Raw genomic sequence first — 14140 nt, 5'->3', positions numbered from 1 at the left:
GGAGGACAGGCCTTGACCGTCGGTATTTGCTTTACAGAAGACTGGCATGTAAACCATCATCACCTCTAATTAGCATTTTAAAAATGATCTTCAGAATTATAAGTCTCTATGTCCACATTTTTAAAAACCTAATACTGCAGATGAAAGGCAGACAAATTACAACTTGCTGCCTGTTTAGCCAAGGAGCTAGAAATGGTTGTTGTGTTTTTAAAATGTCATTAAAACAAAAACAAAGAATATGTGACCAAGACCACATGTGGCTTGTAAAGCACAAAATGTTTTTGACCCTTCAGAGAAAATGTCTGCCAATCCCTGCTCTGAACATTTTTACAATGGTAAGCATCCTACATTTTAAAATCCAGTCTAACAGATACATGAAATAATAATTTTTAAGAAATCATTTCCAAAACTGATAAAGTAATGGTCACAGATCTAAAAATAAATAAATAAGATACACACTGCTAGGATCTTTATATGATAAGACAGTTTTAATGGACAGTAACCTGGCTTCATATAACAAATAACAAATCTGTTTCTTTCTTCAGACTTGGGATATAGCCTCCAAAGTAGGTTTACCTGTACTCACAAAAAATACAAAAATAATCCAAACTTTTCTTTTGATTTGTTTAAGGTGTCATCATTCACACACACACACAAAAAAACCCTACAAATTTAAAATGGCAAACTGAACGACATTTCTGCACTTCGGAAGCAAATAATACGAAATAGTAATATGATGTAAAAACAGCTATTAAAAATGACAACTATGGGCATCACATTGAGATACTACACATTAAGTACACTATTCAGAACCAGAAATTGAGAGCAACAGAAATTAAGCTCCCATGTAATTTCCCAACTTGTTGTGTGTATAAAATTTTTTTTTTTTTTTTTTTGAGATGGAGTATTTTGCTCTGTTGCCCAGGCTGGAGTACAGTGGCACAGTCTTGGCTCACTGCAATCTCTGCCTCCCAGGTTCAAGTGATTCTCCTGCCTCAGCTGCCAGAGTAGCTGGGCTTACAGGCACATGCCACCATGCCCAGCTACGTTTTGTATTTTCAGTAGAGACAGTGTTTCACCATGTTGGCCAGGCTGGTCTCGATCTGCTATCCTAGTGATCTGCCCGCTTCAGCAGAACTAGATTTAAATTTTAAAAATCTATTTTAGGCCAGGCGCAGAAGCTCACACCTGTAATCCCAGGACTTTGGGAGGCTGAGGCGGGCGGATCACGAGGACGGTAGATGGAGATCATCCTGGCCAACATGGTGAAACCCTGTCTCTACTAAAAATACAAAAATTAGCCAGATGTGGCGGCGCATGCCTGTAGTCCCAGCTACTCTGGAGGCTGAGGCAGGAGAATTCCTTGAACACAGGAGGCGGAGGCCGCAGTGAGCCGAGACCGTGCCACTGCACAACAGCCTCGGTGACAGAGCGAGACTCTGTCTAAAAAACAAACAAAAATTTTAAATCTAGTTTATGTAATTTTGAAAGTATAGCAATCAATAAAATTTATCTCTTAAAAGACAAGGTTTGAAAATGCATGTGAAAACTTTAAGAGTTCAAAGACAATTAGAACCATGATGCAGCAACTTGTGAAGCCAAAAAATTCTTCTTGAATGAAACAAGCCTGATTCCTTGTTCTGGTCACACCCTGACCTTCTGCAAAGGTACATAAAAGAAAGGCATTCATGCCACAACCTGTCAAACAGTTCTGGATTTTCTACTTTGGTATTATTTTTCAGAGGCTATTAAGAGGTTCTTTCTATATAACCTTAAGACCCCATGCAAATGAGCATCTCAAGAATAAGCCCCTCCGCTTCCAGCAGCACTCTTACTAGATTCCCGTCTAATTAAAAACTGGCTTATCTGGTTCTTTTTTGCTACAGTACACAAGTGGCACTTTAAATACTATAGGAGCTCCACCTTTCAGAAGCAAATTCATATTTCTACTCACTTTCCATTTTCTCTTCCCCAACGTAAAGAGTTACAAGGAAGATTCTATGTCTTTTCAAAGAAAGTACATCCTAAATAAATGCAAAGGAAAGCAGGAATTTATGTGAGTTTATTATTGTCTTTGTATTTGTCCTTTTTGTGTAGTTCCAACCAAAGCATGAAGTGAGTGTTAAGACACTGCCCCTTTTTCCTTTTTTAGCAAAGGAGATAAAGGGAGTAGGGGAAAACGAAAACTACAGCCTCCAACACACCCTTCCAGGTCCCTTTAATAAATGAGAGGCAGCTTCAGGATGAACTTCCCATTAGCATCTTTAAGCTCCGTCTGAAAACCACATTTTTGCTTCTGGCGCCTGCTTAATTTACAATCCACTGCTATAAACTTCTCCAAACAACTTCAAGCTGAAAGTGCCTTCCAAAATGTTGTCAAGGAAATGAATGCTTCTCAATTAATTCTTTAGTCATGTTGAGACAAACGCTTTCTCATTGGAGCTACTCTTTCTGAATAAAGAATTTGGTCTCTTCTTTTCTCAGCTTTCTTGGCATCAGAAATTAAATTCACGGGAGCTGACCATGCCATCTAAAACAGTCCAAAACTAAGACTCTAAACTCTGTTGCAAGACGGTTTATTCTGCCCTTTTGCTCTACCTCCCCCGAAACAAACTCACCTACACAGTAAAATGTCATGGCAGAAGGTCCAACCTTACTCGGAAGTAGTATATTCAGCATCCTGAATTCTGATCTTATACTTTTTCTGCAGAACAAACAGTCATGTACCATGTAAGGACGTTTCGGTCCATGATGGGCAGCACACACAACAGTGTTCCCATGAGATTACAATACCATATTTTTACTGTGCCTTTTTTTGTGTTTGGATACACATATACTTATGGCTGTGTTACAAATTGCCTACAGTGTTCAGTACAATCACATGCTGTACGGGTCTGTGGCCAAGAGCAACAGACTAGGCCAGGTGTGGTGGCTCATGTCTGTAATCCGAGCACTTTGGGAGGCCGAGGTGGGCGGAACACCTGAGGTCAGGAGTTTGAGACCAGCCTGACCGACATGGAGAAATCCCATCTCTACTAAAAATACAAAATTAGCTGGGTGTGATGGCTCACACTTGTAATCCCAGCTACTTGGGAGGCAAAGGCAGGAGAATCGCTTGAACCTGGGAGATGGAGGTTGTGGTGAGCTGAGATTGCGCCATTGCACTCCAGTCTGGGCAAAAGAGCAAAACTCCATCATTCCCCTCCCCACCACCACCACCAAAAAAAGAGAGCAACAGACTACACCATAGAGTCTAGGAATGTAGCAAGCTGTGCCCTCTAGGTTTGTGCTGTTCAAACAATGACAAAATTGCCCGACGATGTATTTCACAGAACACACTGGTGTCACTAAGCAGTGGTAACTGTACATATAGATCACAGTCAACTCAATTATGTTATGTATGAAAGTTCTACCTACAGACTCAGTGTCCCTGGCCCTGAACATAAAAGATGATGGGCTTTAAAATTACCCAGTCTGTATGTCTACTGGTTTTCCACACTAAATGAAAGGTGACACATGCCTTGCTGAAGGTGTGCACCATGAACTAAAGGAGCCTGTTGCAGGGAGTGATTATTTGGCAGAGTTGAAAAAATCTTACAGAGGAAGCGATACTTGAACCAGGCCTTGAAGGATGAATATGAAATTATCTGCCAGGCTCAAGTAGGAAGTCAAGAAAGGCAGAGAGACAGGAAACACGTACAAAAAGCCAAACATATTCAGACAGGTGAGGCACTCTGCAGAGCTGTCAAGGACTTGAAGAATACAATCAAAGTGTTTAAACAGCAATACTACCTCAAATTCAACATATCTAAGAGACCCTGTTATTTTCCCCACTTTCCCTAAGCAGCCAGGCTCCAAAGCTGTCATCTCCTCTTTTTCCTCCATTCTTAGTTTTCATGTTCAATTAGCACCCAGTTGATTCCTTCCCTAACTCTGGAGACCTGCTGCACCCTTGTGCCTAGGACACTGTCCCACTGCGCTGATCTCAACTGGTCTAGAAGCTCCATGTTCATTCCGTCCTGGTCTTGTAGATATACAGCAACCTTCTTAAAGTAGGGCTTCAGCATAGTACTAGTCTTCAATGATTACCACCTAATGATCAAATAAAAATCTAAACCAGTAACCCTGCATGCTAGAATATGTCTTACCTTCCTCTCAACCACTGTTCCTACAGTCCAGCCAAAGCAGCCCATTCACTACCACGAGCACATGCCTGATGCTCCTGCATGTGTCCTTTGTTCTACCTCAGTGGCCCTGCTGGCCCCTTTCACCTGCCCAACTCCTACTCCTCCTCTCTAAGGCTATGTTCAAATATCATTTCCTCCATATGTGATCACCCAAGTAGTTCTTCCCTTCACAATTCCTACAGCTAGAAGTATCTGTATAATTAAAATCACTTTCGTTGCATACTTTGTTTTTCTTACAACCAAGCTGTAAAACTTGAGAGTAGATTCTGTATTTCCCTAATATTTCTAAACTGTCCTGACTTTAATGCCCATAGTAAGTGTATGAGCATCACCTGTTGGTGACGATGAAGATGCCAACAGTGCGCCTGGGAGCCACTCCTGGTCTGCCCTTTTCCTCATCACCGTGTCCTGGTGCTGAATGTCTGTAATCCAGCCGCTGTGTCCACCTCCGCTGCCAAACCCTGGCCCAGAGCACCTCGCTTTCCATCTGAACAACTGCAGCGCCCACCAGAATGGCTGCTGGTTCCACTCCTGGCTTTTATAGAGCACACCCAGCAGCACTGCATTTGAGTGACCTTAAAACAATGGACAAACAAGATGCTATAATCCCCTTTTTAAACCCATGTCCCATCCGTGGCCCCTAAGATGAAGCCTAAACCCTCCATCAGGCTCAACTATGCCATAAATTACTTCTTCGTCCCTTTCCCATACCCTATCACCTCCCCAGCCAGCTCCCAATACACAACATGGCAGCAGAAGTTTCATCTTATTTGGAAGCAGTCTAAACACCAGCTCGAACTCAGGGACCACAGGCCCTCCCAGCCTCTAATCTGCTTCGAGTCATCCCACCCTTTGCTCGCCATCTCCAGGTATGTGGTACTCTGTCCCCCAGAGAGTCCTGACCTGGTCCTGCTGCCTCCCCTGCTCTTCTCATGCCTAGGCCTCTTCCTCCCTCAGATCTCAGCTTCAAAGGCACCCCCTCAGAGCAGGGATCCCGTCACCCAGGCCACAGCAGCAGCCACGCCTATCCTCTGTGGACTTGCTTCAGTGCACTCATATGGCTCTGTAATTAGACCTCTTCACCGCTCACCTCCCCAGGTAGCCCCCATGGACGCTGGCACCCCATCTAGAAAGGTCAATGAACAAACAAGCATATTAGAGAGGTTTAGCCAACAATCTATTAAAAAGAAAGTTGTTTCTGTAAATGCAATTAATTGGGGTAACTACTATAATAGTAAATGGTCAAACGAGCCAATTAAATTCTTTTAGGGCAGACTATCACAAGTGTTTACTCCCATAAACTCAGCAAATTTATTCTCCGCTCATTCTTGAGATTCTAAAACTAACCATAACACAAGGATGTTCTAAAAAAACTAAGTGAACATCAAAAATAATCTTTAAATCTTTAGTTTTATGTTTATTTCCTTCTCTAGCCCCACAGAGATAGAAAAATAAATAGACTGACATAGGCCTCCATGTACGATGTTAGTTTTGATACTCTTTGTGGGAGATCACTGAATACGTGCTCCAATGGCAGGCAGCACAAGAGGATGGAGTCCCAGAGGGTGCAATCCTTTGAAAATGACTAAGATGGAGGCTCCAGGAGGGAAATGGCTTTGCCAGCTTGTTACCACCATCTTGCTAGTACATAGCCGCGCTGAGATGTCTCGAGTTATCTGCTGCATATGTGTTGAACGACTAAACCTGTAATCAACTCCCTAAACAATCAACAGACTAATTATATATAAGGTCTCTTTACTGTGAAATACATCTGTGAGGAAACAACACATGGTGTACCTCAATAACTTTAGACAATGCTAATTCTTGAACTGTAATCTATTATTGGTAAACACAACCCCAAAGCATATGGGTTAAGGCAGTGGTGACATTTCTTAAGAATGTCCCAAGATCTATGAGGACTGTGAATATTTTCATAACCTCTTTTCTGATCAGTACAAAAGAAACCTGCAAATAAAGGAAATGGTAATGTCTTTTGCTCATGCCCCCCACTCAGGGGTGATAAAAATGACATATCTATTCTTTTCCTGCCAACAGCAGGAGTTGTAATTTTTAGGCGGGGAACAAAGTTGATAGCTTTGGTCACACAAGAGTGTAGCCATTAAGGAGGCCAGGCAGGAGAACAAACCAACCCACCAAAAACCCCAAGAGAAGTCTCTCCTCTGTTACAGCAAGTGTCAAATCCCCATACCAGCTTTCATGTAAGGAAGGGAAGCTAAAAGTTGTGGGAAACTGTTTCATTGACTAACCAAATGGAAGACTATACAGGTAGCCAATGGGTCCCACTGGGGCTCCTGCTCCATCACTGAAGTAGACTGGGGGCTGTGGCATGGAGAGAAATGGAGAGAATAGTAAACACGAATATCAGGAACCTTTCGTTTTAAGGATTTTCATTGTCCTTCAAAATCCCACTGTCCTTAAACTTCTGGCTTTATTTACAGTGAATATTCTTTGTGGTTTAGAAAAGACTCATATCAAACTCACAGCCTAAATGTGAGGCTTCAGTATGAAGTTTCTTACAATTCAGGGACTGATCAATATAAACAATTTAAGTGACAAAAGTGCAAATATTTTGAGCTCAGTAATACTAAACAATTTATGATTAGGCGTAGGCAGTTGGTTACTGATGAATGCTAATATAACCATAAAACTATGTTTCAAAATATATCTACTCCTATTAACATGTTACCATAAAAATCACAAGCATCAAATGGTCTTTAAAATTGTTCTTTAAAACATACAGAAACATTTTGTGGTTGAGAAAACCACAAAATATCTACCAGCAAAAATATACATTTAAGTTTCCATAAAAACTCACTCCAAAAAACCCCCAAAATATTTAATTGGTCTGTATTCTATTATTCAACTTTTAAAAACTAGTCCTCCCACCTTCCATTTATGATATGCACTGGCCCTCAAGGACTTACTCTACTCCAGGAGGGCACGGCCTTGTCAGTTGGTTGCTCCCATCTTGCTTGTACCTGACCGCTGCTGACAGTATTGAGTTATCTCCTGTGTATGTGGTGAACACTGGAGATAACCAACAAAACATTTCACAAGGTCTTATTTTCCCCAGGTATCCCATTTTTCTAATTTATTTGAACAGAGGAAAATACCAAATCCCTTCCCTACAATAGAAAATGGCAAAGTACTACGTATTTCTATTTTGCAATATTTCCATAGTAATTTTATGAGAAATTAGGGCATTCAGTATTTATTCCCATAGAGAAAGGGATGCAGAAACATTTGACTACCATTCTACGGCTAAGACATTCTTTGGCTCTATGTACTTAGGAAGATGATTTTAACTCTGCTCTTCCTAGCACCAGGATCAGGAACTGTGGCAGAGTGTTGAGGCATCTAGATGGACATAGAATCTTTATTCTCCACAGAGCCAGAGCTGCCACCTTTATGTGAGCCTTTGATTTCCTTCCTTCTTTGGATTCATTGTGACTTTGGAGGCAGAGACCCATGGGAAGCACTCGAATTCAAGGTCACAACCACAGCCTGCCACTTGTCACACCCCACACTCCTGCATCTCCACCCTTAACCCAGAATTCAAACTCACGAATCATTCATTTATATTACAGCTTTCGTACACAAAATGATAGTCTTGTATCTTTCACAAGGATGATGCAACCCTGTGAAGGACTTACTGCATGGCACTCATAGGCCAAATGAACCCTTATTTGTCCTAATTAGGTTTTCTTTACAAATTATAAATAGATTTTAAGTCCCACTTTGATATCATAGGAACTCGTTAACACTTTAAACAATGGATAGGGCAGTTTTGTAAATCGGATGCTTAGTCTGTATCATCCAAATATAAATCCTAAGGAACTGGAGTTTCTATGTGGAAGAGCATTTTACATCAATCCTAAATTATATAACGAAAACTAATTTAAGAACATCGAAGGGGATGTGACAGGAGATAATGCAAACTATAAGAAGAGGCAGAAGTAGAAACTGTATATAGGTAAAGGAGTGAGGACTTACCCACTAGAGAAATTAACCAGGGCTAGTTTTACTTTTATTACATTACTATTACTCATAATAACAATCCTTGAAAGTTCTAAGACAAATCTGAAAACCCCACACCTCCCTTTATGTTAGAGTCACTAGTCTAACAAGAATTTTATTGATTTGTTTCATCATTTGAAACCTCCCAAAAACTCCTCCAGAATTAGAACATCTACTGCTACTAATAGTGGCAACCACTGTGTTATATAAAATAAACAAATATCTTTAGAGTGACATGAGTAATCTGTGTTAAACTGCAATTTACAAGTGCTTAGTTTCCTTAGAAGCCTGGATAAAATACGTCTTTGATCTTCTGAAACTGAACATAGTTATTATCGCTTTTGAAAAACTCAGTAAGAATAGGGTTTAATCTAACTAGGTTATGATTACAAAAAAGAAAAAAGGAAAAAAAAAAAGACAAGGAAAATCACTGAGAACCATTTAACTATCAGGACCTTCTGGACAAATTTCATCTTCTGAGCGGTTGTTAGGAATGCCACATAGCAAGTGGGTAAAAGCAAAGTCTAGACTCAGGCCAAACTTATTTTCCATCATCATGAGAGCGCAAGAAACAGGTCATGTCAATTTGATTTTAAGAGTGCTCAGGATTTGAAAAGGGACTCAGAAATTGGAGCTTCTTACTGAACCCCTGAGCACTAAGAAACTTCACAGGCCGCAACCACTATCCAAGATCCCTATGACAATCAGTAGGGAGCTGCTATGGAAGACCATAAACTCGAAGCACAAATGGAGAAAAATGATAATGAAAATATTGTAAAGAAAGCAAAACATTATTAACTGAGCATTACTCTGAAATCACTTTGCTTCACAGCCACATTCTTGTTACCAGGGAACACTGAGTGGATGCTGCAGCCTCGGTAGTGTATTCTCAGGATTAGCAGGGAAGCAAAGAATCTCCTAAGAGGCTGGGCATTCACATAAATTAATCCAGAAAAGGAAACGGGACACAAAGGATGCTCTCCACACACCACATAGTACTCATGGACTTTAGTGCCCATGTGACATTAAACTACACTGCATGTCTCACGTAGCCAAAAACAAATAAATAAATAAGAAAGAAAAGGATGTCCATGTGACTATGAAACTTGGACCTCCTACAGAGATCATATTAGTCTCCTTAGGTAGTTTCATCAGCAACATCTATGAGTCAAACTCTATATTTAAATGGCAAAACAGGCTCATCAATAATGAGGACTTTGGAACATACCCAGATTAACAGCATCAAATAAATGCTTGTTGCGATACAACTCTACAGGCCTGGATCTATACAGCAGGATACCCAATCAGGTCCTTTATGACAGGGGAAGGGAAATGCTTTAACTTTAAATGATACAATAAAGCTATAAAAACAGAAACAGAATCTCCTCCTCACGGCGCATACACGAAGCAAAACAAAAATAGCATAGAGCTACGTAACTTAAAGGGGATTTGCTGTCCATGTAGTCCAGCCGCTTCACTTCACAGATAAGGAAGCGAGGGCCCAGAAAAGTTGCTCAACATGACCTAGGCTGGATTCGAGGCCCAGTGTCTCACTCTATCCTCACTAGACCTGCCTTCTCTCAAAAACTAAGGGGGGAAAAGAAGCCATTTACATTCTTAGCTGACTCATCAAAGGATCCAAAAAATCTTAGGAATCTTTTGGCTCCAGGACTGAAAGCCAAACAAACTATTGTTGCAATAGGTCTCTAGAAAATCCTAAATTTGACAAGTGAACACAGGACGAGGAACCTGTACAGAGTCACCATAATGTCACTGCAGAAGCACACAGCAGTTCACTTTCAAATCCTTTTCACATACATTACTCCCCAAGAACCACAGCTCAGGACTGATATAGGTCTGAACTTTGCATCAGATCAATGGGACTGTGCCAGAATTGGAAGAGCCTGAGACACAAAGGAGAGCAAACTATAATATTTAAAAGAAAAAGAAATTTCCTACAAGCCCGAGGGAGCTTATCCCAGAAGGTCTCAGAATTGCTGAGAAAGGAAATGCTCTGAGGGTGCTTATGAATATGAATTCAGTTTTGCCATTCTTAAAAGTTGTCAGCTACTTTTTATTTTTTCAATTTAGGAGACAAGGTCTCAGTCTGTCACCCAGCTAGGCTGCAGTGCAGTGGCACAGTCATAGCTCACTGCATCCTGGAACTCCTGGGGTCAAGGGATCCCTCCGCCTCATCTTCCCAAAGTGCTGCAATTGCAGCCATCCACTGTGCCCAGGCTGCCAACTACTTTTAGGTTTAGTTTCCCCAACAAACCAAAGGGAAAATCTCACCCAGGAATCAAAAGGAGGAAAAGCTCGGAGCATGCTGGAAAGGGGTATGCCATTTACTGAGCTGAGGGACTGTGGGATGTCCTGCCTCCTTCCTGGAGCAGCCTCATCCTAGGGCTGCAGGACACATGCTCTCTCTACATTACCTGAGACTGTCAGTCTTCTTTCAGCTGATCATGGGGGTTTTCTGCCAAAGTTGACTTTTCTGGCTTTTTCCTTCTATATTTAAAATCCTTCTAATATGGTATGATTGCTAAGGATGCCAGGAGGAAAAACAAAAGCTGGACCAAAGATAAAGCAGAGTAAAAGATTAAACCATACGTTGAAAGACTTTTCTAGATTAAGTAGAAAGTTAGCCAAACAAGTTACTTTAATTCCCCATGTGACTGTGTTGGAGTGGCTCCCTTTGTTGGGCACATAGTAAGCAACAGATAATATTGCTCCTGTTTTTTATGTATATGATTTATTTATTGCACAGACTGGGACTCACTATGTTGCCTCTGCTAGTCTCCAACTCCTGGCCTCAAATGATCCTCCCACCTCCATCTCTCACAATGCTAGCATTACAGGTGCGAGCCACCATGCCAGGCCATTCATAACATTGCTTCTAAACCACAGAATCACACTAGACCAAATACAGACACTAAACGAAATCAGATTTTTATAAAACTTGAGATTACCAAACTTCTGAACACCCAATTCACAGATCGATGATATCACTGATCTAAACGCGTAAGTTTCAAAAGGAAAGATAAAAAACATCAAGTTCTAGAATACGTAAATACATTTCGTTTCAATATAAGTCTCTAAAGTACTGTTCGAACAAAACAAATACATTATAAAAGCCCAATCTTATTGGTATTAAAACTACCAGTAAAAATAAAAAATTAATGAGTTTGTTTCTAGTTAGTAACAGATTTGTCAAGTAACTTTGAAACAGCTTTGAAATTGATAATTTAAAAAAAATCCCAAGACATTCTATCACTTCAATAGCCAAATAAACTCAAAGCAATTAACCTGTCACTGATGAAACATACACACTGATTTGTTTATCCGCAAAATGTAAAAAAAAAATCTGCCTTGCCTTTAAAGATGGTTGAAAATGGAAACCAAAATGAGACACTATGTGAAAATGCTTGATAAGTATTTTAATTATAAGATATTGTAAGCTAGCTCACAGTGGAGTTTACACAAAGAAAACAGTGAAATACAAGTAATGCTCTAACTTGGCAGGGTAAGAGTAGGAGGCTAGGCGCAATTAATTTGGAGTCTAATCCTAGTTGGACACCATTAAGTACTAGTAACGTTGTAATACCAGTCACTAATGCCTGCCGAGCGCTATTTTCTTATTTAGAAAGTGAAAGAAATGGATTCCTATAAGGTGTTCAAAACACCATTACATACTTCTTCACAGGTGGGTCAATGATTAAATTAAAAGACTCATCATTTTATCCCTCATTCATCAGATTAGTGAGCTGAAGCGGTGTCATCTACCAGCAACTGACGGCTAATAAGTGTGAAAGCTGGAAGCATAAAGCCAGTCTTCAAACCCTGAATCCAGTGCGCTTCTCAATTAGGTGTAACTGAATGTCCCTGAAAATGCAATGTAGCCAGTTTTCTAATGTCCAAATTTGCAGTGGCAGAAAGAAAGGCAGTCATTCGTTCAATACATTAACTGACAGGCACTATTCTTTTTGAGTGCAAGGAGTAAAGCAGTGAATAAAAGAAAACACCACGGCTTCAATGAGCTCACAATGTGGCTGGAAAGAGCACCAAAGAAAATGTGCAAAACACGGGGTATATCACAGTGGTAAGTGCTATGGAGAAAAATGAACGAGGATGGCAAGTATGTGTTTGGCGATTTGCAATTTATTTCTTTTAAGCCAGACGGATGCCATTTAAAAAACTATAACAATAATGCATCTAAAGTAGTTTTCTTCAGCACTTTCCCCAACAGGAAAGACTTTGGTCCGCTTATTCCAATTTGAGACTGGTTGCTTAAACCTCTCGACTGCCAGCTAGAAGCTGTCACACTAGCAATCCAAATTCTGTGCTAACGATGATACCCCAGCCACACCCCTGACCCCTGCCAAAGAGTGCAAATGGATTTACAAAGGAAATCCAGGAGAAACTACAAGTTACAAGAGCACTTGGACTGCTTCTAAGTTAGCACAAATGTCTCCCAATGCAAAGGATGAAGTGTAACGTGTATGCTGGTTTCTGCTGGGACAAAGCGCCAAGAATACAGCACACATCATTTTGCTTTTTCTGACCTGTCAATTGTAGTGATATTCTCTACCACTGGCCTATATTTAACCAGCTTACTAAACAGTTTCTCCAGTTTCTAGCATTCCCTTCTTCCCTTTTATTAAAACAGCAACCTAGTTTGCAAGAAGGTTGCTGAAAGAAAAGATAGCTTCCTGCAAGATCTGATACATTTGTATAAGCACTGTCTTATCAACCTTTTAATTAACCTGGTTAGTTGAGTTGGCTAATCAGGTTAAGCTTTGCTTTACTAAAGTATTAAAATGCCCTTAGTTCCTAGGCTCTTATGGTCCTCGGGTTGTAGCTGCATCCTGAGAATTCGCTACAGTTTACTTCAACGTGTAACTCTTAAACAGTTACCAGATACGAACGGAAAAGTCACTTTTGACAAGGAGAAGAATTTCGCCCGGAAGGTCCGACTACCCAAACCAAGGAGTACAACCGAGAGGGTTTTCGATGCCCACACCCCGCGAGGCGCTGTCTGTCCGGCCTCCCAGCGGGCAGGGCGCTCCCGGCCGGGTTGGCGGCGCCGGCCCAGCCCCGGCGCGTGGATTCGGAGGCAAGCGGCGGGCGAACTTTGGCGGGGACCGCGGGCCCGGAATGGACGAAGGGGCGGCTCTTCCCGGACGCGGCCCCGCCCAGCTCGCGGGTGCGGGTCCCAGCCGGCACAGGACGGCGTCTGGGGGCCTCTGGGTCTCCGAGGCCGGGCGCCCGCCGCGGCAGTGGGACCCTGGGAGGACGCGGCGGGGAATCGAGGCCCAGGTCCGGGAACAACTGCGAGGGGCGTGGGGGTCCGGTGGGGAGCGGGCCCGGAAGCCACAGGGGCCGCCCCGGGACGCAGCCAGTGGGGCCCGGCTCCGGCGCGTGCCGGGAGGGACTCCGCGCCAACAGTGACGCGGGGACCCCGGTGTCGCGGGTAGGGGACAGGGTCTAGGGGCCACGCCCGGCCCGGCCGCCCCGCCCCCGGCTCCGGGCAGCACCGCCGCACTCGCCCGCTGGCCCGCCGCGGCCCCTTCCCCACCTGATGTAGGGGCTGGCCGCCGCCAGGATGTTCTTCTGCACCGGGATCTCCTCCCCGTCGAGGACCAGGTGCGCGTCGCAGAAGCGGGACTCCTCGCGGAAAGAGCTGAGCGCTCGCAGCAGACGCGCGGCATGCTGAGGGTCGGACACTGCGCTGCCCTCGGCCATCGCGGCGCCCGCTCCTCCGCCGGCGGGTCCCGCTCCCGACACAGCCAGGCCGGACCCCTGGAGCCGGACGCGTCTCGGGCGCGCACTCGCCCGGCCCGGCTCTCAACGCTCTAAGCAAAAGCTGGAGCCCCCGGAACGCGTCTGTGCCATCCGCGGTGCCCTGGGCCGGCGCC

At 42.9% G+C, this 14140-nt stretch overlaps 1 protein-coding gene across 2 annotated transcripts in view; it reads right to left on the bottom strand.

The window, feature by feature from the left end:
- Positions 1-14119, bottom strand: part of GAN (gigaxonin) — a 57431-nt gene extending 43312 nt beyond the window's left edge. For both annotated transcript variants that reach the window (XM_002761198.6, XM_035281561.3), the window contains exon 1: positions 13801-14119. In XM_002761198.6, the coding sequence (XP_002761244.1) occupies positions 13801-13967 (167 nt within the window). In that variant the 5' untranslated portion in view covers positions 13968-14119. The remainder of the gene's footprint in view (positions 1-13800) is intronic.
- Positions 14120-14140: the final 21 nt, after the last annotated feature.

The sequence above is a fragment of the Callithrix jacchus genome, chromosome 20 (genome assembly GCF_049354715.1).
Source record: "Callithrix jacchus isolate 240 chromosome 20, calJac240_pri, whole genome shotgun sequence".
Lineage (NCBI taxonomy): Eukaryota > Metazoa > Chordata > Mammalia > Primates > Cebidae > Callithrix > Callithrix jacchus.
Note: the sequence above shows the minus strand (reverse complement) of the source record. Positions and strands in the feature narration are given on the sequence as shown.